The following is a 26,883-nucleotide window of genomic DNA, read 5'->3' on the forward strand; positions in this document are numbered from 1 at the left end:
TTTCAGAGATAACATTAAGTCAGCTCTTTCCAGAATTTATCTCAGAATGATCAAATTCCAAACTGGTGGTAGTATTAAAGTACCGGGTAGCATGTATCGCATATAAAAGCTGTGTACTAAAACACATTTCTCCTGTTACAGAAACTGGCTTACGTTTCTGTGCCCTGTGAGAATGGAAACATCTAGACCTGGAGAAGCTGGAGTCACCAGCATGTGAGACGGAGGAAAGGGCCGTCGGCCTCCCCGCCCTTCCGAGGCCTGGCACACAGGCTCAGGGCAACGCCGGGCAGACGGAGGAGACGCTTCTCCAGCCCGGCCTCGGCAGACAGCCCCCGGGCCAAGGCGGCGGGACCGACAGGCCGGCAGCCCGTAGGCTGCGCGGCGTCCTGACTGACAGGAGCGACACGGCACGCCTGGAGATGCACTGTTCACCACGCAGGGCCGGCCCGGACGCCCGCGGGGCCGAGCGCTGCCTCTCTCAGAGGCCGGCGCCCGTGGCTTCCTCTCTGCAGACAGCCCCCAGCTGAGAAGAGCCGCTCTGCCGACAGCGCGCCCCCTCCCGGAACAGCTGCTCCCGGCGGCTGCTGTGGGCCGACAGAGTCCAGGCCGGGCTCACGACGGCTTCTGAGGGCCGCCCTGGCCTCAGGGTCCCAGCAGCAAGGGCGTGGAGGGTGACCTCAGAGCTGCTGCTCTGACTCCTCGTGCATTGAGGGCGCTCCTGAGGGCACTCCCCTAAAAGCGTCCTACGAAGGCCTGAAGTCCTGACCCAGAATGGCTTTTCCTAATTACACGGTAAGTCACTCTTGAATATACTAAATAGCCTCAAGCCACAGCAGGCATGCGCAGTCTTTCCTTCACACGTCGGGGAACAAGCCCTGTGCGGGCTGACCGTAGGAAATGTGTCTAGAATGTCTGCCGGCCCCGAGGACGTGGGGATGGCCACAGGAGATCGTAAGCAGCTCCTTGAACACCAGCTCAGGGGAGACGAGGACTTGCACACACACTGACTAACCTGCACCGCGGCCAACGAAAGCAGAGGGACCATCCGATCCCGTCTCAGGCTGTCGGGGGGGACCTGAAGGGTGGCGGCTGGTGGCTCAGGGAGGGTCACTTGTCAGCAGGAGACAGTATTTCCCAGGCGGACTACCAGGAACATCTAGATGAGACAAAGCCTGATTGACCCCTCGGGGCCCCCTGCCGTCAGCGCGGCACTGAGAGGAACGTGGCCACCAGTGTGAGAAGCGCGAGACGAGCCCAGTAGGGCGCCCTCTGCCCCGACAGTGATCTCGCTGGCTGTGCTGGGGAGCGGGGGTGCAGCGGGGGGCCGGGAGCACACACGCTCCTTTCAGAAGCTGCTGGCACCCTCGGTGTGCCCTGTCCTCCCGGTCACCCAGCTCCGGGGCAGGGAGGGAGGCAGGGCGGGGTGAGGCAAGGCCACTGGGCCTGGCCGCTCCGGTCAGCAGCCCCGGGAAGACTGCGGGCTGGAGGCAGGGACCTGGCCTCAGGATGACGGGAGCTGGGCTGGATGAGGTGCCTCCTGCACTGGCCCCGTGAGAGATCACGGGGCTTCAGCTAAAGCTGGGGTGCTCCTGGGCAACGCACGAGAGGCTTGCCAAGCAGAATCCCTCAGATCCACACCTGCTGAGCTGGACACAGCTGGGTCCAGTCTGACTCAGCTGCTGTCTAGCCGTGGGGCCCTCCAGTCCCTGATCCTCCACAGTCCACAGTCTCCTCCCCGGGGAGGCGAGCCCTTCACACATGCTGGGTGCCCACGGTGGACACGTGGGAAGGGCTCAGCCTGGTCCGAGTGTTTGCGACGGACTCAGCACACGCAGACCACCTGCAGCACGCCGGGCACCCCCGACCCATTGCAGGCGGGCGTGGGCCACCTTCCAGCCTCAGACCTGGGCGCTCTCCTGCATGGGCCTACAGGCCACCCTGCTCGGGGGGCGCCCACAGACCTGGAGCGCTCTCCTGGACGGGCCACAGCCACCCTGCTCGGGGGGTGCCCACAGACCTGGAGTGCTCTCCTGGACGGGCCACAGCCACCCTGCTCGGGGGGTGCCCACAGACCTGGAGTGCTCTCCTGGACGGGCCTACAGCCACCCTGCTCGGGGGGTGCCCACAGACCTGGAGCGCTCTCCTGGACGGGCCTACAGGCCACCCTGCTCGGGGGGTGCCCACAGACCTGGGCACTCTCCTGGACGGGCCACAGCCACCCTGCTCGGGGGGCGCCCACAGACCTGGGGTGCTCTCCTGGACGGGCCACGGCCACCCTGCTCGGGGGGTGCCCACAGACCTGGGCACTCTCCTGGACGGGCCTACAGGCCGCCCTGCTCGGGGGGTGCCCACAGACCTGGGCGCTCTCCTGGATGGGCCACGGCCACCCTGCTCGGGGGGTGCCCACAGACCTGGGCTAACGGGCTCCGAGTGCACGCTGCTCTGAAACGTTTAACAAACCTCTGGGTCCCACGGGCTATGTGTCGATGGAGCTTATCTGTCAAGAGCCGAGTTCACTGAAGGAGCTTCTCCGGCATCAGTGGGGACCTCGATTACAGGCTGGCCAGAGAGAGGAGAGGAGGGAGGGGACGAACATGAAGCTCCTACGATGCCCCATGCGTGATATTCTCGTGACCTGTCTCTCACTAAACTCAACAGGGAACAAGGACACGGGATGAACAGTGTTCCTAAACAGCAGGCAGAACCCCATAAACCTGAAACCAGCTGGGGCTCTGGACACAGCACACACAAAGGCAACACATTCAGGGTGCTGGGGATTCTCGGGGTCACTGCTGGGAGGCCTGGCTCAGAGGAGTGGGAAGGGCAAGGGGCTCCAGGAAGCCCAGTACCACAGTCACAGAAAGGGGGTCACCTGGACGCCACACGGCGACCCAGAGAAGACAGGACGCGACTGGTCCCCGCCTGGTGACCCCGTGCGACCTCACAGACCTGAGACGGACAGCAAGAGCATGCTGGTCTGTGCACTGAAAACACACGTGTTGGTGCCGCAAGAGGGCAAAGGACCCGCAGCACCTGCAACCAAACTGGGCCTAGCCTGGGCAGAGACGTCGGGCGTCGTCTCCTCCAGGGCTGGTGTGCAAAAGTGCAGACGTGGGATTTGATCGTCAGGAGACATTATTAAGACAAGACACAGGTGTGGAGTTGTTGCCTTCATACAACTGACTCTGACGACCAAAGAGGTGCGTGAGAAAGGCGTTAACGACCCCACCACCATAACCACCCCGAGTAGGCAGCACCCTCCAGGTCTTACTATGGACAGGTGTGGGGGTACCGCCTCCCACCACCCCGGAAACAGCTGTCCTTTCTCTCTCTTTACAGATGAGAGGCTAAGCAGCCTCCATGGGGCATCCAGGCAGGATTCCAACCCCTGCCTGACTCCAGAGCCCATGCCAAGCAAAGATTCATCATCCTGCTCCCCTAGAAAGGCTGTTAGTAAATGCCACTTCAAATGAAAGAAACATGAAATGAGGTCTCCTGATGGCAAAGGGCTAACTCTGACCTTGCTCTCTATCCAAAAACAACTCATTCATTCAATGTCTTTTGGAGTAAGTCTTCCCCAAAAAGAGGCGTGTTCTAGTTAACTGATGAGTCTCCTCAATCTGTTTTTACATATTCTGTCTTCCTCTGTCTTCCTAAAGCGATTACTTAGAAGGCAGTGGGACTGCTTGTGCCGCTTCAGGACTCTCATTTTCAACAACACGCAGAGGGGCCGACACGCGGCCACCTTCCAGGACAGCCTTTTGGCCTTGCAGCCCTCGCCCGTGCGTGGGAGCAGGCTCTCTGTCCTGCCCACCACGTCCTGCCTGAGCGGGCCTGACCCCCCTCTGCTTTGTCCCACCCACCTGCTGCTTGTCACCTGCACTGCACAGATTTTGCTTTCATCTTGAGCATCCACAGTGAGGTCATCTCCAGACATGAGCTGTTATCATATTAATGTGAAGTACATGTTACTCCTTAGTTTAAAATCTTTTTTCTTTCTCCTAGAAGGAGTTAAAAGAAACTTAACAATGGATACCTGTAGTGAAATGGCTGGCAAAAAGAAGTGGGAGGAGAAGAAGGAGCTTTTTTTTTTTCCTTTAGTTAACTGGGATTGTCTAATGTTACATGCACTTTAGTTTTACATTAATAGTGGTTAAGTGGGAAGGGAGAATTTTTATCCTTTTCAGCCTTTTTTTATTAAACAAAGAAACAAATCCCTATGTTCACAGCAGCATTATTTACAATAGCCAAGACATGGAAACAACCTAAAATGTCCATCCATGGATGAATGGGTAAAGAAGATGTGATACATGTGTACAATGGAATATGCCAGATAGCCACGATAGTGTGATCACTCACCTAGAGCCAGACATCCTGGAGTGTGAACTCAAGTGGGTCTTAGGAAGCATCACTACGAACAAAGCTAGTGGAGGTGATGGAATTCCAGTTGAGCTATTTCAAATCCTAAAAGATGATGCTGTGAAAATGCTACACTCAGTACGCCAGCAAATTTGGAAAACTCAGCAGTGGCCACAGGAATGGAAAAGGTCAGTTTTCATTCCAATCCCAAAGAAAGGCAATGCCAAAGAATGTTCAAACTACCACACAACAGTATTCATCTCACATGCCAGCAAAGTAATGCTCAAGATTCTCTAAGCCAGGCTTCAACAGTACGTGAACCGTGAACTTCCGGATGTTCAAGCTGGATTTAGAAAAGCCAGAGGAAACCAGACTTCAAATTGCCAACATCTGTTGGATCATAAAAAAAAGCAAAAGAGTTCCAGAAAAACATCTACTTCTGCTTTATTGACTATGCCAAAGCCTTTGGCTGTGTAGACCACAACAAACTGTGGAAAATTCTTAAAGAAATGGGAATACTAGACCACCTTACCTGGCTCCTAAGGAATCTGTATGCAGGTCAAGAAGCAACAGTTAAAACTGGACATGGAACAGACTGGTTCCAAATTGGGAAAGGAGTACGTCAAGGCTGTATATCGTTACCCTGCTTATTTAACTTATATGCAGTGCACATCATGCGAAATGCCGGGCTGGATGAAGCACCAGCTGGGATCAAGACTGCCGGGAGAAATATCAATAACCTGAGATATGCAGATGACACCACCTTTATGGCTGAAAGCAAAGAGGAACTGAAGAGCCTTTTGATGTAGGTGCAAGAGGAGAGTGAAAAAGCTGGCTTAAACTCAGCATTCAAAAAACTAAGACGTTGGCATCTGCCATAAAAGGGATGAAATAACATTTGCTGCAACATGGATGGACCTACAGATTATCACACTAAGCAAACTAAGTCAGAAATAAAAAGACAAACATCATATGGCATTGCTTGTATGTGGCATCTCAAACATGACACAAATGAAGTTATCTACAAGACAGATGTAGAGAACAAACTTGTGATTGCCAGCCTTGGGGTGCAAGGGAGGGACAGACTGTGAGTTTGGGATGAGCAGATGCAAACTGTTATCTGTAGGATAGATAAAAAAGGTCCTACCATATAGCAGAGGGAACTATATTCAATATCGTGTAATAAACCACAATGGACAAGGAAAAAACAACCTAATATGCATAATGATATCTATGCATATACATTTCTGTATATTCACTCATATCTGTAACATGAATACATACACACAAATACAAATTTTAAAAATGCCTGTGGCAATAACTTAAATTTCTTTCCTAAGGGTCCATTATATGATAATATTTATATACTGTGGTTGTTGGATATTCTAAATTCCCTTTGGAAGTAATGTCTATGTATTTATGTGTCTGTGTCCCTACATTTTAAATTTATGAATTAATAATTTCTAAGTATCTCTCAAAAAAATTTCCTGGGGGCATATGAGCTATTTCTAAAGATAATTTTGAAGAAAAGTCTTTGAGTTAAGTTGACAAAAGAATGAACTCTCCTGTGGCATATCTTTTAAGATTGCAACCTACACTGAGAAAAAATAAAATGGATCTTTCCAACAATTTTCCAAAAATTATCTAATGGCCTAAATTGTGAGATCTCACTTTATATTTGTAATTTTCTTCAAAAAATTAAAACGCATATAATTATTGTGTGTTAAAAGGCAAGGATACAGATATAAAATCTCATGAGAAAAAAAGACTACCTATAATTAAAGAATTATTGCCAATATTGGTGTTGGCTTAATTTCTTGAAATCTGCTCCTCCACTCTGAAAAAAGACACCTGGGAAAGTCTACATGATGTTTTATCTCCCTGAAATGAAAAGTGTATCTATTCTTGTGGGTTTGTCACGTCTGATGAGCTTCTCCAACTTCTGGTATTACTGAGCCTCAAGAATCTCTCCAGCAGAGGTTGCTAAAAAGCTTTCTGTCGCCACCACTAAGCATGCTGGGTCACTTCTAGCTCCCCATGCTCTATGACTCTGCAGGAAGTGTGCCGTGTAGAGGCAAACCCACGGGGACCTCTCCAAACCCAGGCGGGGCTCATCCTGCCGTCTACCACAGGCTGGAAGCTGTTCATCTGGCCTCGTGTCTCATGAAGCTGCTGGACTCTTCCCTGTGAGACTGACACAGTCTTGTCGGGCAGGCAGACAGGGCAATCTGGAACAGGGGCTTAGGGAAAGAGCTGGTTCTTGACCATGTGGACTTGCCTGAGTCATCTGAAATACCCACGATGCCCACGCAGCCTGGCGAAGTTGGGAGGGAAGGTCAAGGACCAGTGAAAACAGAGCTTGTCAGACTGCAGGCGCTCAGCAAGCACTGGTTGAGTGAGTGAGTGAGACGATGATTCCACTTCTCTAACGCAAGTCATCTGAGCAAAATGCTGCCATCTCCTTCTTTAAGAGTCTGTTTAAAAAGGGACACTGTTCACGTGCCTACTGGAAAACATGGACTGAGCAGGAGCGTAGAAGCAGAAGGCAGAACAGGAAGCAGCCTTTAGCGTTCTCTTTCCACACAGGTATAAACCCATCAGGCTTTCGCAGCCAGAGATACGCTCTGCAGCATACTAACCCTGCGATGACAAAACTTCATACTTTCACTGTCGTGGGCCCAGGTTCAATCCCTGGTCAAGAAACTAAGATCCTACAAGTTGTGTGGTGCAGCCAAAAAAAAAAACCCCCAAAACCCCACAACAACAAGAACACAACAAAGTTGCTTGGGTGGGGGGGAGGGGGCTCATATTTTACTTTTAAGGAAACAAATTTAAGTCCTGTGAATTCTCACCAGGTCAGAAAATCACATCAACATTCATGTAAGTGCAATAACTGACAAACGCAAAGAGGAATCACTGATCTGCCTCTTGTACTGGCTATGCCACAGCACTCCTTTATTATTTAGGTCACTTAACAGAGTAAACGGCAGCTTTCACAGACTCTCAGAGCTCTAAAAGCCCTAAAGGTCAGCGGGTTCAATTACCAGAACACAGCCAGAAACTCTACCAGGGAAACGCAGAACTATATACAGAAGCAAGATCACACCCCTCTGTCCCACAGTATGTTTGTTGAACACGTTAAGTCAACACATCACTCATGTCCTAACCACGACATACAATTTTCTGTTATGCTATTAAAAAGTACAGCTATTATGGAGACATGTCATTATTAGAACAGCAGTTTAATACCAGCAGCATGACTGTACTGTGTGGATATTTTAAATTAAGGAAGACATTATATCAATTTCTGTTAATACTGTCCTCTTTTTAGTCTGAATTTGAATGGAGGATTCTTAAAGTGAGTCTAGCCTTCCATTTAATACAGAATTTCTCTCTACAGAATATTTTAAAAGATTATGCAATAAAAAATAAATGCAGCAACTTTAAGTATTTATGTTTCTAAATTCCATAGGAAGTGATGAATATGGATTACTACTGTTTTGTATTTTTTAAATAAACTTTTTCTAGATTTTGGACACATGGTTATGATATTTAAATATTGTCTTTTTATTTTAAATTATTGCCAATTACTCTACATAGAGATTTGTCATGCTGAATTCTAATTCTGTTAAAATGACTCATAATACGAAGCCTGTACTTAGAAACAAATTTCGAAATCAAGCTGTAATTCTTCTTTGTAAAATATAATAAGTACTTCTGGCTAATACATACAATAATAAGCAGATACACAGCATCTAAGATGTCTAACCTCAGAACTAATTTGTCAAATTCTATCACAGAGCACCTATGGAACTGAAAAACACCTCAGCATGAACTGTCAATTAAAATGTGGTGTTAAAAGAACCACAAAATCTAGAGCGCCATATATTGCAAGGAAAGAGACTAGTACAAACTCAATTAAAAAAATAATAAAAAACAGTCAGATTTGGCGTGAGCAGGGTATGACACAAGAGGGGACTTTTTGTCCTAAACAACAGCGCCACTCAGTGGTGGAACAATGGAGTGAACTGATGCAAGGTATGAATGGAGGGTGTGAAAGGACGATGGAGTCTGGGAGGCGGCAATGAGAGACTGCAGGCAGAGATACTGCGTTGCCATGGTAACTGTACCTGGGAGGTCAGTTAGGGTCTGGACAGGAACAGAAACCTGAGCTTCACTTCCTGTAACTACATCGCCTGGATGTCATAAGAAAAAATAATTAGATTCCATAAAGAGGAAAAAAATTAGCTTTTCTTTCATATTTAATGTTACAATACTTTTACCTATCAACCTAATTACTAAAAGTACAGTGAGTCAAACTATAACACAATCTTAGAAAAATTAATATAAAGTATTTCTTAAAGGAACTAATTTTTAAAGTGTTTCCTTAAAAGTGTTTGTGCCTGTTTTTCTTGAGGAAAAAAAAAAGTTTCTACAGGTCTAAAGTACAGGAAACTTGCCATCAATGGATACTGCTGAGCAGATTTCATTGTCCTACAAAAAAAGCATGATTTTATATTTTCTCATTTAAAAAATTCTTTATCCAAAAGTAAGTATGTATTTAATTAAGAAGTAGAGATGTTCCTTTGAAATCGATTTCCTCCTGTAACAGACAAAATTTATTTTTAACGAAACTTGAAACCAATTTCTTCAGTGATAAGATAAAGACCTCAACAAGTTCTTATTTCATATTAAGTACTGAAAAGATTTCTTAAGTTACCACATGCACTTATAAATGTCAACATGTAAAAATAAACCTGTGAACTGCATACCCTTTAAACTTGATATACTTACTATAGGCAAGATTTCACTTACAAATTGGACCTGTAGTAAATGCTTAAAATAAAGAAGTGCTCAAACTCAGAACACACACAAAGGAAAAGGGGACGCTGGGAAGCTCCTGAGGCACAGGACCACTGAGAAGCAAGATTCTTTCGGGTCTTTGCTTTCCTTCCTGGGTGACAAAGCTCACCATGAAGCACAGTCACGGCCAACCGAACCCTCTCCTGGACAGGTCAGCATCTGAAGCCTTATGCTATTCTGAGATGAACAAGCTGAAAAACAAGCCTTCTTAAAAGGCATCACATTTTCTATGTATGATAACACATAATTAACAGATCTGCTTTCCCTGTAGCTCCTACACAGTAGCAAAAAAAAAAAAAAAAAAAAAAAAATCAATTTTTGAATTATATAACAACCTTCAGTGCCTTGACCACTTGCTACAATGATGATTTACAGCACAGACAGCTCATCTGGAAATTACTGGGTTGTAATTAGACCATGCCTATCAATTAATAGCACATGCATTTATATTCTCCCATAGCTGAAATAAAATCTATAAATAGGTACATACTCCAGATAACTGATAAACAACTTTTAGTGGAACTTCCCAGGTCCTGAGTTTTCCTAACACAGTTCGCTCTCCATTCACCGGTAAGCAGTGCGCCTCATCTCAGTGCACACGAGGACTTTCAAGGCCACGCTCCCCACGCGTTGCACTCTGCAGCTTCTGGGTCGCCTATTAATGTGCATTTAGAGACTGAAGCTGATTTTAATATTGACGTCACCTGGAAGATGGTGGAGGACCATCTGTGCTCTCTCCTTCCTTCAGGACCCCACCCCCAACACAGGTACCCACGGCAAAATGCACTTCAAGTAACAGATACCTGAACGCTGGCTTTCCCACAGAACTCTTCCTCTATGTGAGCAGAGATAATCGGGAGTTAACTAACCTGGGAAAGCCATAAGGGTTTTCATCTGCATAAACAGCGGCGTCTGGAAACAACGATCAAAGTTTCCTGCACAGAGAACTAACAATGCACTAAGCACGCGGCTGCTCTGAGACAGTCAGCAGCCCTGTTCCAGGGCGAGGCTGGGGAAGGAGTCAGCGCTGGGCTCCCTCCCTTCCGGGGCCAGGGGACACACCTGAAGATTCAGGCCAGCCTCGGGACGCGGCAGCACACTTGTGGGAAACGGCCGCAGAAAGAACCGATGCTGGAGGGGAGTTAACAAACACACCTTTCATCTAAGGAACCACAGGTTTTTAGAGCTGGCATGCTCCCCAGGGGTCAGTTCAAACCCCTTATTTCTGGGTGAGGAAAAGGGTCAGAAAATTTCCGGATTTTGCCTGTGGTTCACTGGAGAGCAAGAGAAGGATCAACCTACCCTCGCTTCTACCGGTACAAACTGCTCTCTCTTCACCTTCTGCTCTATTTTACTAAAACCTTTACTCAGGGAGGGGCGCTGACAGACCGAGTCATCCTTAATATGAAAGGAGAGAAGCCTTCTGTGGGTTGATGTGAGAAGAATAAACCAGAAATGAGAAGAAGAGTTGCCACACAAGGCCACTTCCGTGTCGCCCAGGGATGGTTAGGAGACGCCCTAGCGATGCTCGAGTTCCAAATGCTTTGCTTAAGTGCTCTGTTGTTTCCTTATAACTGGGGACTTAGTTTTCATCAATTGTTCAGTCCTCATGTACTGCCTTTCTCACTCACTGTGATATTAATACTTGACATTTCCTTAGAGACACAACTTTGTATTTCTATAGTCATTTGGCTTGGTTCCTCAGAAAATTTAAGCTACGGCATTAAGAGATTCTCTGACTCATTTGCCTGCCATCAGTTAGAATTACTACTAACTATGGCTTGTTATCAAAGCAATATTGAAATCATATTTGTTTAGAAAAATAAAACAGTACAATTAAGAAATATATAAAATAACATTCATTTCCATCCTGGAAGTGGGCATGTCTCCTGGCATTAAAATACATTTACAATATGTTAAGGATTTGAAATCTCCTTTTCTTTAAATCATGTGTGATAGCTCTACATTAAAAAGAGAAGGGTATAATAATATTAAAAGATGTTCCTATGTAAGGTAAACGGAATATTCTAATAGAAATTTAAACAGCAATTATATAAAGTCTAATACTTCATATAGGCAATGACAGATAAATGTAACTACTAGAATACACACTCATTGTTGAAGAATACATTTTGCTTTCTGTCACTGGCATATAGAGTCCATTTAACTTAAGTTTACGAGTTTAAATACCAGTAATTAAAATTTTTGATAACGTTGGATGCAATTGTCTTAAACAGAGTATATGGAACATGGGTTAATATTTAACGATTTAATATATTATTGTTACTGTCAACAGTGAATGTTGGGAACTGAACTTGGCTACGACCCAGGGACTCCTTTACGGCGTGGATGGCCACAGACTCCAGGCTTTGTGAGGCCTCGGGAGTGATTTCTGTAGACTTTCTGCTATCATGTTAGTGTCTCCTGCTTCCGGAATATAGACAGCAGAGCCTCAGAGCTAAAAATAAATGTAGCTGTTTCTAACTGGCTATGAGTCGGGTTACTTGATTCACACATCTTTGGAGGTAAGTGGAAAATATGAGGCACAGGTTCTGGGCAGCAACCGCAAGGCTGTCTTAGGAACACGAGGGAGGGGAGGTGCCGGGAAGACCCTGAAGTGGAGGGCAGGAGCCCGCCGGCACAGCCCGGCAGCCGCGCACACCGAGCCGGCCTCACGCTCCCCGCCGCCCCCAGGGCGCGGACGCAGCCACGGACCCTGGCTGCCCGGGACACCCTGGCTGCCCCGGCCCGTCGCGGCTCTGCTTCCTGCTCCTCCACGGCACAGCGGCCCGCTGACCTGCCTCCTCGGAGCCAACCGCGGGGCTGAAAGCTGGGACCGGCAGCGCCCAGGGTCGCAGGCCCGCGCCTTGCCAACGCTCTCCTGGCCAGAGGCCCACTGCGCCCGTCGGCAGAGCCCTCGGTCACCAGGCCTCAAGCTCTCCGCGGTGACGGATCCCACCAGGCTCTGGGCATCGCCACGACTCAAATGCAAGCGCACTGAGCACAAACGTTAAGAAAGTACTTTAACAAATCACCTCATAAAAAGTTCTTAAGAACAGTATAATGACTGAAATTCCCACTTAAAAAGAATCTAACACGTTTTCCAGCCAAGTTTTGCATTAATTTCTCGTTCTGGGGTGGTAGTTCCCCGAAGTCAGGTGAGGAAGGCCCAGGTTCTAGTGTCTTCCCCTTACCTCTGTTCAGCTGCACGGGCATGCTTTCCGACTTCATCAGCCGCTGCTGCTGCTGCAGAGCGTGCCTGGGGGCTTCCGCCAAGGCCTTGGTGGGAGCTGCGGCCGGGGAGGGGGCGCCGCCACTGCCGGCGGCCACGGGGCCGCCAGCACCGCCCGGGGCCACCGCGGGAGAAATCAGCTTCCTTCCGAAGTTAATCAGGCTGTTTGAGACCTTATTTATATTTAGGGGAGCGCCTTTGGCATTGGTCCTGTTAAAAAAAAATAGGTGGAGACACATTGTTTACATTAGACCAACTCTATTGTACAGGGCACCCCACTCCAGTACTCTTGCCTGGAGAGTCCCCAGAACGGAGGAGCCTGGTGGGCTGCGGTCCATGGGGTCGCTAAGAGTTGGACATGACTGAGAGACTGCACTTTCACTTTTCACTTTCATGCATTGGAGAAGGAAATGGCAACCCACTCCAGTATTCTTGCCTGGAGAGTCCCAAGAACGGAGGAGCCTGGTGGACTGCAGTCCATGGGGTCGCTAAGAGTTGGACATGACTGAGAGACTGCACTTTCACTTTTCACTTTCATGCATTGGAGAAGGAAATGGCAATTGGCTCCAGCGTTCTTGCCTGGAGAATCTCACGGACGGGAGCCTAGTGGGCTGCCGTCTGTGGGGCTGCATAGAGTTGGACGTGACTGAAGCGACTTGGCAGCAGCAGTAGCTATTTCACATATTCTGTTATATAAAGACGTGCTTTCAAAAGGGCCATTTATGAGCTCAGGTACACAAATTGAGGTATGGAAACTTAAAGTGACCACAGAACATCCAACTGCAAGATTTCTGAAGATGTGGCTTATGGAATTTTTTTTGTTTACTTTTCATTCCTTTATTCAGCAGGGCCTAACAGTGCCAATACTACAACTGCCGAAAACACAGCACCCCTCGCGGAGAGTCCAAGCAAGAAGTACATTTTTTACACTACCATGGAAGTAGGTGGTGACAGAAGCCTGCGACACAGGCTCTGAAGGGGCTGTCAGGGCTGGGCAAGCCTGGGGTGGCCGCAAAGGGGAGCGAGGGTGGGAACAGGTCTCCCCCAAGGCCGTGTTTCCCCCGATTCTGAAACAGAAGCATCTCTGACAGCCGTGCAGCCAGCTCTCAGAGTCGATCACGGCCCGGGCCCTGAGAGCCGAGTCTGCCCGCCCCCTGCCCGCCCTTCCAGCCTCTTCCCACGGCCCTGCTCCCCTTTCCCGACACACCACGTTTTCCTGGCCCGCCCGTTGTGCGTCCAGTGCAATAAATGTCATGGAGACAGCACGTTGGTCTCCATCCCGCTGGTGCCAGCGCACACTAGGTGTTCTGCCAACACTGTTACAAGGCAGACAGACCCTTCTCACCTGGCCCCCGGCCACAGCTCGCCACCCACAGGCAGGGTCCCAGCGCTGCTCTCAGACCCCCCCTTTCTGCTGTGTCTTCCTAGGAGCACGCCACCTGCGCACGGCTGCAGCCCTTCCCCTGCCAACGCTCACTCCTTCCTGGTCTCGCCCTCCTCACAGTCTCAGTGAGTGTTCTGTGCTTCAGCCCCTGCCCACTCGGTCTGGCTGTGGTCCCCGGCTCTCGGCCCACCCCCGAGGTCACAGTGACCACGCTGCAGGGCCCAAGGGCCACCCTCACCAAGCCGCTCAGCACTCGGCCCCCCTCCATGCTCCCCTCCCGCTCACACAGGCCTCTCCTGGAGACCGGGGTTTGCCAGCGCCAATGCTCAGCCTGGCAGAGAGGGGACACGGAGTAAATGTCTTAAAATGAAAGATTACTTCCCAAACGAGTCGTCAGCTTTAAGTATCTCAGGGCTATTATCCAGAAGACCAGGTAAGATTATTTCACTTGCAGAACACTGTCCATGTCAATATCAGTCTGTAATCCAGTCATTAATAGCAGCTTATTTTCTCACATTTAGCTTTGCTTTCACAAAAGTAGCAAACAGAAAATCAAATCTGAGAGATTCACTTGTCATGATTTTAGTCACCTTAAATTTTGCCACTGTTTCCTTTTCTCAGACCTATCTGGCAGCACATACATGGTAATTCTCCTACATTTTATGTGACAGCTGTATCCTTGCCATCACTAGCTGCTGTTCAGTCGCTGAGTTGTGTCTGACTCTTTGTGACCCCCTTGACTGCAGCACGCCAGGCTTCCTGTCCTTTACTGTCTTCCCAGAGTTTGCTCAAACTCATGTCCATTGAGCTCGCAATGCTACCTAACCATCTCATCCTCTGTCAACACCTTCTCCTCCTGCCTTGCTCTCAATCTTTCCCAGCATCAGGGTCTTAGAGCTCTTGATAGAGGAAAAAACTGTAAAAAAAACAATACTGCACAGGAACCTGGAATGTTAGGTCCATGAATCAAGGTAAATTGGAAGCCATCAAACAGGAGATAGCAAGAGGGAACATCAACATTTTAGAAATTAGTGAACTAAAAAGGACGGGAATGGGTGAATTTGACTCAGATGATCATTATATCTACTACTGTGGGCAAGAATCACTTAGAAGAAATGGAATAGCCATCATGGTCAACAAAAGAGTCTGAAATGCAGTACTTGGATGCAATCTCAAAAATGACAGAATGATCTCTGTTTGTTTACAAGGCAAACCATTCATTATCATGGCAATCCAAGTCTATGCCCCAACCAGTAATGCTGAAGAAGCTGAAGTTGAATGGTTCTATGAAGACCTACAAGACCTTCTAGAACTAACACCCCCAAAATATGCCCTTTTCATTATAGGGGACTGGGATGCAAAAGTAGGAAGTCAAGAGATACCTGGAGTAACAGGCAAATTTGGCCTTGGAGTACAGAATGAAGCAGAGCAAAGGCTAACAGAGTTTTGCCAAGAGAACACACTGGTCATAGCAAACACCCTCTTCCAACAACACAAGAGAAGATTCTACACATGGACATCACCAGATGGTCAATACTAAAATCAGATTGATTATAATTTTTGCAGCCAAAGATGGAGAAGCTAGATACAGTCAGCAAAAGCAAGACTGGAAGCTGTGGCTCAGATCATGAACTCCTTATTGCTAAATTCAGACTTTAATTGGAGAAAGTTGCGATAATCACTAGACCATTCAGGTATGACCTAAATCAAATCCCTTATGATTATACATGGAAGTGGAATAACAGTAGAAGTGACAAACAAGTTCAAGGGATCATATCTGATAGACAGAGTGCCTGAAGAACTATGGACAGAGGTTCATGACACTGTACAGGAGGCAGAAATCAAGACCATCCCCAAGAAAAAGAAATGCAAAAAGGCAAAATGGTTGTCTGAGGAGGCCTTACAAATAGCTGAGAAAAGAAGGGAAGCTAAAGGCAAAGGAGAAAAGAAAAATATACCCATTTGAATGCAGAGTTCCAAAGAATAGCAAAGAGAGATAAGAAAGCCTTTCTCAGTGATCAGTGCAAAGAAATAGAGGAAAACAATAGAATGGGAAAGACTAGATATCTCTTCAAGAAAATTAGAGATACCAAGGGAACATTTCATGCAAAGATGGTCAAAATAAAGGACAGAAATGGTATGGACCTAACAAAAGCAGAAGATATTAAGAAGAGGTGGCAAGAATACACAGAAAAATTATACAAAAAGATCTTCATGACCCACATAATCACAATGGTGTGATCACTCACCTAGAGCCAGACATCCTGGAATGAGAAGTCAGGTGGGCCTTAGGAAGCATCACATTACTACAAACAAAGCCAGTGGAGGTAATGGAATTCCAGTTGAGCTATTTCAAATCCTAAAAGACAATGCTCTGAAAGTGCTGTCCTCAATATGCCAGCAAATACGGAAAACTCAGCAGTGGCCACAGGACTGGAAAAGGTCCATTTTCATCCCAATCACAAAGAAAGGCAATGCCAAAGAATGTTTAAACTACCGCACAATTGCACTCATCTCACACACTAGCAAAGTAATGCTCAAAATTCTCCAAGCCAGGCTTCAACAGTATGTGAACTGTGAACTTCCAGATGTTCAAGCTGGATTTAGAAAAGGCAGAGGAACCAGAGATCAAATTGCCAATATCTATTGGATCATCAAAGAAGCAAGAGAGTTTCAGAAAATCATCTATTTCTGCTTTACTGACTATGCCAAAGCCTTTGACTGTGTAGATCACAACAAACTGTGGAAAATTCTTAGAGAGACGGGAATACCAGACCACCTTACCTGCCTCCTGAGTAATCTGTATGCAGGTGAAGAAACAACAGTTAGAACTGGACATGGAACAACAGACTGGTTCCAAATTGGGAAAGGAGTACGTCAAGACTGTATATTGTCACCCTGCTTATTTAACTTATATGCAGAGTACATCATGCAAAATGCTGGGCTGGATGAAGCACAAGCTGGAATCATGATTGCTGGGAGAAATATCAATAACCTCAGATATACAGATGACACCACCCTTATAGCAGAAAGCAATGAAAAACTAAAGTGCCTCCTGATGAAAGTGAAAGAGGAGAGTGAAAAAGTTGGCTTAAAGGTCAACATTCAGAAAACTAAGATCATGGCATCTGGTCCCATCACTTCAGGGCAAATAGATTCGGAAACAATGGAAACAATGAGATACTTCATTTTTTCGCATTCCAAAATCACTGCAGATGGTGACTGTAGCCATGAAATTAAAAGATGCTTGCTCCTTGGAAGAATAGCTATGACTAACCTAGACAGCACATTAAAAAGCAGAGACATTACTTTGCAAAAAAAGGTCCATTTGGTCAAAGCTATGGTTTTTCCAGTGGTCATGTGTGGATGTGAGAGTTGGACTATAAAGAAAGCTGAGCTCAGAAGAATTGATGCTTTTGAACTGTGGTGTTGGAGAAGACTGTTGAGAGTCCCTTGGACTGCAAGGAGATCCAACCAGTCCATCCTAAAGGAGATCAGTCCTGAATATTCATTGGAAAGACTGAGGCTGAAACTGAAACTCCAATAGTTTGGCCATCTGGTGTGAAGAACTGACTCATTGGAAAAGACCCTGATGCTGGAAACGATTGAAGGAGGGAGGAGAAGGGGATGACAGAGGATGAGATGGTTGGATGATAAGAGTCTGAGTAAACTCCGAGAGTTGGTGATGGACAGGGAGGCCTGGCGTGCTGCAGTCCATGGGTTCACAAAAGAGTCGGGCACAACTGAGCGAATGAACTGAACTGAACTAGATACATCTCTGAATAGATAAACTAGACAGAGTTCTAAAACATAACTGACCCACAGTTCTATCGTAAACAGTGAAGGGCTCTATGCCTCTTCTTTCCATGAAGTTTTCTCTAATGATTCTAGCTAATATTACAGGCTAGATATGGGAGACTTGGAATTCAGCTTTATAAAAGAAAGAGCTATTCATTTATAACACAATTAAATGTGAAAAAATCCTTTTCTAAATGGTTTATTTTGCATTATTTCATCTTTAAAGAAATGAGCCACTTCATGTTCTTCCAAAAATTGTTGAAAATAATGTTTCCTAATAGAGATAACGATACATAGTGATGACGCACTAGTAATTTTCAGCTACTTCCTAAGGAAGTAGAGCCTTTCTATTGACAGACATTACAGCTTAGCAACAGGGAGGGCACTCAGTACGTGTTTATTGAGAAAACGAATGAGCGACAAGTAAAGAAGTCATAAATTACGGACTCAGAAGGCATTCACCTCTGGCACGGATTGCACTTAGCAGCCTGTAGGCAGTCCCCTTCTTTGCAGTGGTAGTGGAAAGAAGAGCTGTTATGATATTGAAGTTCTACTGCATTTTAGTTTTGCTTGTCTTCAAGTCAAGATTCATAATTCACAGATATGAAGAAGTTATAACGTTGTTACCCTTTTTTATAAACAAAAATGTACTAGTCAAATTCCCATATTGCCAGTTCTAAAATTTATATGTTGATAAAAGTACTAAGAAACTGCTAGTGCATTATCAAGAGAATATGGTTAATGCATCTTCATTACTACTAATAACCAGGAAAAACATATAGATCAAGCTCATGCTGAGCAATTTTTCATCTAAATAGCTCTGAAAAGGGGATGAGCACTGTTATCCTATTTTGTATAGTTTTTGTTTTTAACCAATTTCCCCTCATCCAGTACCCAGAGCTTCTAGAAGAGTATTTTATTTTGAAAACAAATATTGAAGGTGACCCTGTATTTTCAGTCAGAAACAACCTTCACCAAGGTAGTTACAGAGCAAGCATGCTAAGCACACTGTCCTCTGATTGTGTTTTGGGCAGGACAACGTTTATGAGAAAGTTAGCTAACACAGAACTTAAATATTAGCAGCAGCATTCTTCCCAAGATGTACTAACAATCTGCAATAAGCACTACTGGCTATTAAGTCACAAGTGCTAGATGAATGAGAATTAATGCAGCTATCAAGAGAGCTGATGGACAGTGAGGGCTGGACTAGTCTGGAATAAAGATGAGACCAGTGTATACAGAGGGCTAAGGGGCTTTGGAGTTAACAAGACAGTGAATATCAAATCTAATGAGTGCCTAGTTCTATGTAATTTCAGTAGTGTTGTTCACTACACACTATAATTAAAAATAGTACCATGTAGAAGGAACTGCTTCAAAACTGATCCAAGAATTTACTTTTGGCACAGGCTTCTTCAGCAGGTTAAATCGGTAGCGACAGGCATTTTTTTGAAGATCTACGAATCCTTCAAAACACCTGTACCAGAACCTGACCTGGCGTCACGGTCGGGCCCCTTTTATTCAGTTTCTGGGACTCCGGAAATGGTGACTCTTGCTGCCTCTTTTTACCAACTCAATCTCTGGCAGCCTGGTTTTGTAACCTCATTCCATTAACCGAAAGAGCTCCTAAGTTCTCCAATGCCTTTTACTACCAGGATCATGAGCTTTTCTCATTAACCTAAAAGTTTTCTAAAGCTTTGTTTGTTTTAAAAGTACTGTTGTTAAAAATTCCTCACAACCTTTTCTTCCTGGTATCCAAATCTTGACACCACCCTGATTTATTTCCTTCTTACCTAGAAGTTTATTTTTTAAGTCTAATATTAAATATCTAATATTTGTTTACCTCACTCCTTTTGTAATAAAATTTTGTTAGATGCTTGCTTATATTTTTGTCAAAAGAATGAGTTTTAAACTGATTTTTAATTATTTTCATCTATATCCCCAAAGGTTGAATGCTTGGTTCATCCATTCAATCATTCATTTTTCCTTCTTTCCCAATAAAAGCATTTAAAGCTATATATTTGCATCTGATTAAAGCAACAACATCAGAGATTTTCCTCCAATTTTAAATAGTCTGTTGATTCAATTGTTATTTAGATATATTTAAAATTGTAGCTAGTTGGGTTTGTTTTGTTTATTACTCATTTTGTTCTATTAAATGAAAACAGAAACAAATATCTGAATAATGGGAATAAGGAAATACTCTGATTTTTTCAAAAGAATTGTGGAAGCCAAACTGTTAAATAAAATGCCTTACACAAATATTTTTATTAATTACTTGGAAATGGTTGAATTTATTATAAGCAGCCAGTCTGGTTCACTAAAAACAAGTTGTTCTAAGAAAACTTTATTTCTTAAGATCAATGAAACTGAAAGCTGTTTCTTTGAGAAGATTGAAAAAAACTGATAAACCTTTAGCCAGACTCCTCAAGATAAAAGGGAGAGGACTCAGATCAATAAAACTAGAAATGAAAAGGGAGAAGTTACAATTGTTACTGAAGAAATACAAAGGATCATAAGAGACTATTACAAGCAACTGCATACCAATAAAATAGACAACTTGGAAGAAATGGACAAATTCTTAGAAAGGTTAAAACCTTTCAAGACTGAACCAGGAATAAACAGAAAATATGAACAGACCAATTGCAAGCAATGAAATTGAAACTATGATTAAAAATCTTTCAGCAAACAGAAGTCTCAAACCAGAAGGCTTCACCAGTGAATTCTATCAAACATGTAGAGAAAAGCTGACATCATCCTTCTCAAACTCTTCTAAAACTGCAGGGAGAAGAACACTTCCAAGCCCATTCTACGAGGCCACCATCACTGTGATACTAAAACCAGACAAAGACATCACGAAAATAGAAAATTACAGGCCAGTATCACTGATGAATATAGATGCAGAAATCCTCAACAAAATACCAGCACACAGAATCCAAAAATACATTAAGAGGATCATACACCACGATCATATAGGGTTTATCCCAGCACTGCAAGTATTTTTCAATATATGCAAATCAATCAATATAATACTCCATATTAACAAACTGAAGAATAAAAGCCATATGATCATCTCAATAGATTCAGAAAAAGCTTCTTCAATATAATACTCCATATTAACAAACTGAAGAATAAAAGCCATATGATCATCTCAGTAGATTCAGAAAAAGCTTCTGGAAAAATTAAACACTGATTTATGATAAAAACTCTCCAGAAAGTGGGCACAGAGGGAACCTACCTCAACATAACAAAGGCCATAAACCACAAACCCACAGCAAACATCATTCTCAACGGTGACAAAGCATTTCCTCTGACTGTCCACTCTCGCCACTCTTATTCAACATAGTTTTGGAAGTCCTTGCCACAGAAATCAGAGAATAAAAGGAAACAGAAAGAATTCATATTGGAAAAGAAGAAGTAAAACTGTCACTGTTTGCAGATGACGTGATACTATACACAGAGAATCCTAAACTTGCCACCAGAAAACAACTGGAGTTAAACAATGACTCTGGTAAAGTAGTAGGATATGAAATTAATGAACAGAAATCTCCTGCTTTCCTATACAGTGACAATGAAAGATCTGTAAGATAAATTAAGGAAACCACCCCATTTACCACTGCAACAAAAAGAATAAAACACCTAGGAGTAAACCTATCTAGGGAGGCAGAACACCTGTACACAGAAAACTACAGGGTACTGATGCAAGAAGTCGAAGACAACACAAACAAACAAGGAGAGAGACACCATGCTCCTGCACTGGAAGAATCAACACTGTGAAAACCAGTATACCATCCAAAGCAATCTACAGATTCAGTGCAATCCCTCGCACATCACCAACGGAATTTTCCACAGAATTAGAACAAAAAATTGTATAATTTGTACGGAAATATAAAAGACTCCAACTAGCCAAAGCAATCTTGAGAAAGAAAAAGGGAGCTGCAGGAATCAGGCTCTCTGACTTCAGACTATACTATATAAATACTGTCATCAAGACAGCATGGTATTCATAACAAAAACAAAAATACAGACCAATGGAACAGGAGAGAAAGGCACCCATGTTCACCTAATCTTTGACGAAGAAGGCAGGAATATACAATGAAGAAAAGATAGTCTCTTCAATAAGCAGTGCTGAGAAAATTGGTCAGCATTATATAAAAGAATGAAATTACAACACTCCCAAACATCATACACAAAAACAAACTCAAAATGGATTACAGACCTAAATGTAAGACCAGACATGACAAAACTCTTAGAGGAAAACATAGGCAGAAGACTGTCTGACATTTGTTGTTGTTCGGTCGCTAAGTCTTGCCTGACTCTTTGTGAGCCACGGACTGCAGCACAACAAGCTTCCCTGTCCTTATTATCTCCCGAAGTTTACTCACTCATGGCCACTGAGTCTGTGATGCCACCCAACTAACTCATCTTCTGTTGCCCCCTTCTCTTCCTGATTTTAAATTTTCCCTTAATCAGAGAATTTTCCAATGAGTCAGCTCTTCACACATCAGGTAGTGAAAGTATTGGACTTTCAGCTTCAACATCAGTCCTTCCAATGAATATTCAGGACTGATCTCCTTTAGGATGGACTGGTTGGATCTCCTTGCAGTCCAAGGGACTCCCAAGAGTCTTCTCCAGAACCACAGGTCAGAAGCATCAGTTCTTTGGCACTCAGCCTTCTTTATGGTCCAACTCTCACATGCATACATGACTACTGGAAAAACCATAGCTTTGACTAGACAGACCTTTGTCAGCAAAGTGATGTCTCTGCTTTTTAATATTGCTATTTAGGTTTCTCATAGCTTTTCTTCCAGGGAGCAAGCATCTTAATTTCATGGCTGCAGTCACCGTCTGGAGTGATTTTGGAGCCCAAGAAAATAAAGTCTGTCACTGTTTCCATTGTTTCCCCATCTATTTGCCACGAAGTGATGGGACTGGATACCATGATCTTAGTTTTTTGAATGTTGAGTTTTAAGCCAGCTTTTTCACTCTCCTCTTTCACCTTCATCAAGAGGGTCTTTAGCTCCTCTTTACTTTCTGCCACTAGAGTGATATCGTCTACGTATCTGAGGCTGTCGGTCTTTCTCCCAGCAACCTTGCTTCCAGCTTGTGATTCCTCCAGCCCAGCGTTTCGCATGATGTGCGCTGCACAGAAGTTACATAAGCGGGGTGACAGCACCCCGTTTTGCTGTACTCCTTTCCCAATTCTGAACCAGTCCGTTGTTCCACGTCCAGTTCTAACTCCTGCTTTTTGACCCACATACAGGCTTCTCAGAAAGCAGGCAAAGTGGTCTGATATTTCCATCTCTGTAAGAACTTTCCAGTTTGCTGTGATCCACACAAAGGCTTTAGCATTGTCAATAAAGCAGAAGCAGATGTTTTTTCTGGAATTCCCTTGCTTTTTTTATGATCCAATGGATGCTGGCAATTCAATCTCTGGTTCCTCTGCCTTTTCTAAACCCAGTTGGTACATCTGGAAGTTCTCAGTTCACATACTGTTGAAGCCTAAGTTGAAGAATTTTGATCATTACCTTGCCAGCTAGCATGTAAAATGAGTGCAACTGCGTGGTAGTTTGAGCAATCTTTGGCATTGCCTTTCTTTGGGATTGGAATCAAAACTGACATTTTCCAGTCCTGGGGCCCACTGCTGAATTTTCCAAATTTGTTGGCATACCAAGTGCAACACTTTCACAGCATCATCTTTTAGGATTTGAAATAGCTCAACTGGAATTCCGTCACCTCCACTAGCTTTGTTCGTAGTAATGCTTCCTAAGGTCCACTTGACTTCACACTCCAGGATGTCTGGCTCTAGGTGAATGACCACACCATCATGGCTATTTGGGTCATTAAGAGTTTTTTATACAGTTCTTCTGTGTATTGTTGCCACCTCTTCTTAATATCTTTTGCTTCTGTTAGATCCTTACTGTTTTAGTACTTTCTTGTGCCCATCTTTGCATGAAATGTTCCGTTGTTATCTCTAATTTTCTTGAAGAAATCTCTAGTCTTTCTCATTCTGTTATTTTTCTCTATTTCTTTGCATTGTTAATTAAGAAGGCTTTCTTATCTCTCCTTGCTATTGTTTGGAACTCTGCATTCAGTTGGGTGTATCTTTCCCTTTCTCCTTTGCTTTTCACTTTGACATAAATTTCAGCAAAATCTTTTCTGACCCACCTCCAAAAGTAATGAAAATAAAAAGAAAAACAAATGGGAAGTAACTAAACTTAAAAGCTTTGAACAGCACAGGAAATCATATACAAGACAAGAAGAGAACCCCTAGAATGGGAGAAAATAGGTGCAAACAGAGTAGCTGACAAGGGAGTCATCTGGAATATACACCAACAGCTCACGCGGCTCAGGCAGCACACGCGGCGCACGCACCTCACGCAGCTCATAGCTCACGCAGCTCATGCAGCTCTGTATCAAAGCAAACAGCCCAGTCAGTATACGGGCCAGCACCTTAAACAGACCTTTCACCAGAGAAGACATACAGGAGGCCAGCAAACACATGAAAGGATGCTCAATACCACTAATCATTAGAAAAATGAAAATCAAAACTACAACGAGATACCACCTCATACTGGTCAGAACGGCCATCATCAAAAAGTCTACAAACAATAAGTGTTGGAGAAGGTGGGGAGAAAAGGGAATCCTACACTGTTGGCAGGAATACAAACTGGTATAGCCACTATGGAGAACAGTATGGAGGTTCCTCAAAAAGCTGATTAATAGAACTACCATGTGATCCAGTAATCCCATGCCTGGGCACGTAACCAGAGAAAATCATAATTCAAAAGATACATGAACCCCAATTTCACAGCAGCACTATTTACAACAGCCAGGACGTGGAAGCAACCTGAATATCTATCAACAGAGGAATGGATAAAGAAGAGATGGTGCATATATACAGTGGAATATTGCTCAGTCACAAAAAGGACCAAAACTGTGCCACTCACACAGACAGACCTAGAGTTTGTCATATTGAGTGAAGCATGTCATAAATAGAAAAACAAATATTGCATAACATCTCTTATATGTGGAATCTAGAAAAATGATGCAAATGAACTTATCTGCAGAGTAGGGATGGAGCCACAGACATACAGAACAACTTGTGGCTACACGGCGTGGCAGGGCAGGCGGGATGAACTGGGAGGCGGGAATGACATAAACACAGTGTGTGCGTGTGTGTGTGCTGAGCTGTTTCTGCTGTGTGTGACTCTGCGACCCCAAGAACTGCAGCCCGCCAGCCTCCTCTGTCCAGGGGGTTCTCCAGGCAAGGACACTGGAGTGGGTTGCCATGCCCTCCTCCAGGGGATCTTCCCAACCCAGGGATCAAACCGCTGTCTTCTGCATCTCCTGCACTGCAGGCAGACTCTTCACCCACTGGGACGCTTGGGAAGCCCGTATATGCACCACTGTGTATGAAACAGATGCTGGATGCGGACCTGCTGTGCAGCGCAGGGAGCTCTACTCAGTGCTCTGCAGCGGCCTAGATGGGAGCGGGGTCTTAAGGAGAGGCGGTATATGTACACGGGTAACTGATTCACGTCAGTGTACAGCAGGAACTAACACACCATTGTAAAGCAGCTATACTCCAATAGAAATTAATTTAAAAATAAGACAACTTTATTTCTTATTTGAAGTGCTGACCTCTGTTAGATTTTTATTAAGGTGCCAGTGAATATAATACACGTTTAGTTGTATCTGAACAACTGTACCTCACGTGTACTGCTGAATGTACTGGCACTCCTCTGGTGATATGTGTCTCAGACTTGATTCACAGACCTGCTTAGCGGTACTTTTTTAAAAAATTTAAGGTCATAATCTTTTGTCATTGAGTTGTGTAATTTGAGAAGACTTATTTAGCCTGTTGTCTGGACCTTAACTTCCTTATCTTTAAACCAAAGGGTCTGAGGTATATGACATTGTGTTCCTTCTAGATAGAAAACCCTATAGTTTTATGACTTGAAGAAAGAGAACATGTGCTTATTAATTTGAGACTAAAAGCTACAGAGGCACCCAATATATCAGATAAAGTACTCAAAATTTAACATACTCTTAACTGGACAACATGAGAAATAAGTGAAAGAAATAAAATTTAATGGAGATTAAAAAAAGCTTATGCACTTAGGTTAAAATTTTTTACAAGTGCACACTATACATAGAATAGGGAAGTGTGGATTAACATGAATGCATATTAAAAAAAAAAAACAAAACACCACCAAACTCCCAAACATGAATGTTTTGGTTTGGTCCCCAAGGCTAATCTGAGCCTATGCTGATGTTGGAGAAAAATAAGATTCTGGGGCTGCATTAATTCCAGGCAAGTGAACTTCTGGTTTCCAGTCCAGCATGTAACAACCTTGGAAGTCTTTACTCTGCCCTAACAACAAATAAAAAGCTGAACAAACTGAAAAAAAAATCAGCTTTTTCATAGCTCTATAAAAGAAGTGAGATCAAAGGGCAAACTGCTTCCCCCAGATTGGAGAGAGTGATAGCTGAATACAGAGCATCACGACCTCCCAGAGTGGAAACCCACAGGAACCAGCGCCGGGGCAGGGAAACTGGAACTGTAGCTGAACTGCTAGATGCTCCATGTGGACAGACTTGAAAGGTAAAATCTCCGAGGGGACCCAGTCACAGGGGTGCGGGGCCAACCTAAACTTCTGTCCGTTTTACGTCCTGGACGTCTACCAGGTTCTCATGCCAAATATGGGAGAGAAAGTGTGGTTCGGACAGGGGCAGAGGGAAAAGAACCATCTGAAATACACCCGAGCATGTTGTTCTCAAATGGTCTGTGCTCAGGAGAAACAATCAGTCTAACCTGCTGGGAACTGTCCAGAGTCTAACTGACCTGGGGGAGGGGAATCCCTAATCCTGCTGCTGCTGCTGCTGCTAAATCACTTCAGTCGAGTCTGACTGTGCGACCCCATAGACGTCAGCCCAGCAGGCTCCACCATCCCCGGGATTCTCCAAGCAAGAACACTGGAGTGGGTTGCCATTTCCTTCTCCAATGCATGAAAGTGAAAAGTGAAAGTGAAGTTGCTCAGTCGTGTCCAACTCTTAGCGACCCCAAGGACTGTAGCCCACCAGGCTCCTCCATCCATGGGATTTTCCAGGCAAGAGTACTGGAGTGGGTTGCCATTGCCTTCTCCAGCATACCTAATCCTAGCCCTCTCTAAACATCGTGTCCTATCCTAAGTTGGGGGCTGCAGCTGACAGGCATGTGTCAAATTCAGAGACCAGAGGCCCTGGA

At 44.7% G+C, this 26,883-nt stretch overlaps 1 protein-coding gene across 25 annotated transcripts in view; it reads right to left on the reverse strand.

Moving 5' to 3' along the window:
* Positions 1 to 26,883, reverse strand: part of TBC1D5 (TBC1 domain family member 5) — a 559,964-nt gene that overhangs the window by 56,025 nt on the left and 477,056 nt on the right. For 23 of the 25 annotated variants that reach the window (XR_011487445.1, XM_070467024.1, XM_070467039.1 and 20 more), the window contains 2 exons: positions 12,417 to 12,664; positions 8,490 to 8,555 (listed from right to left, as the gene is read on the reverse strand). Coding sequence is in view for 24 of the 25 variants with exons in the window: in XM_070467024.1 (XP_070323125.1) it covers positions 8,490 to 8,555; positions 12,417 to 12,664 (314 nt within the window). In the remaining variant the exon portion in view is untranslated. The remainder of the gene's footprint in view (positions 1 to 8,489; positions 8,556 to 12,416; positions 12,665 to 26,883) is intronic. The other 2 variants (XM_070467047.1, XM_070467048.1) reach the window with 1 other exon arrangement.

This window comes from Odocoileus virginianus, chromosome 4 (assembly GCF_023699985.2).
Source record: "Odocoileus virginianus isolate 20LAN1187 ecotype Illinois chromosome 4, Ovbor_1.2, whole genome shotgun sequence".
Taxonomy (NCBI): Eukaryota; Metazoa; Chordata; class Mammalia; order Artiodactyla; family Cervidae; genus Odocoileus; species Odocoileus virginianus.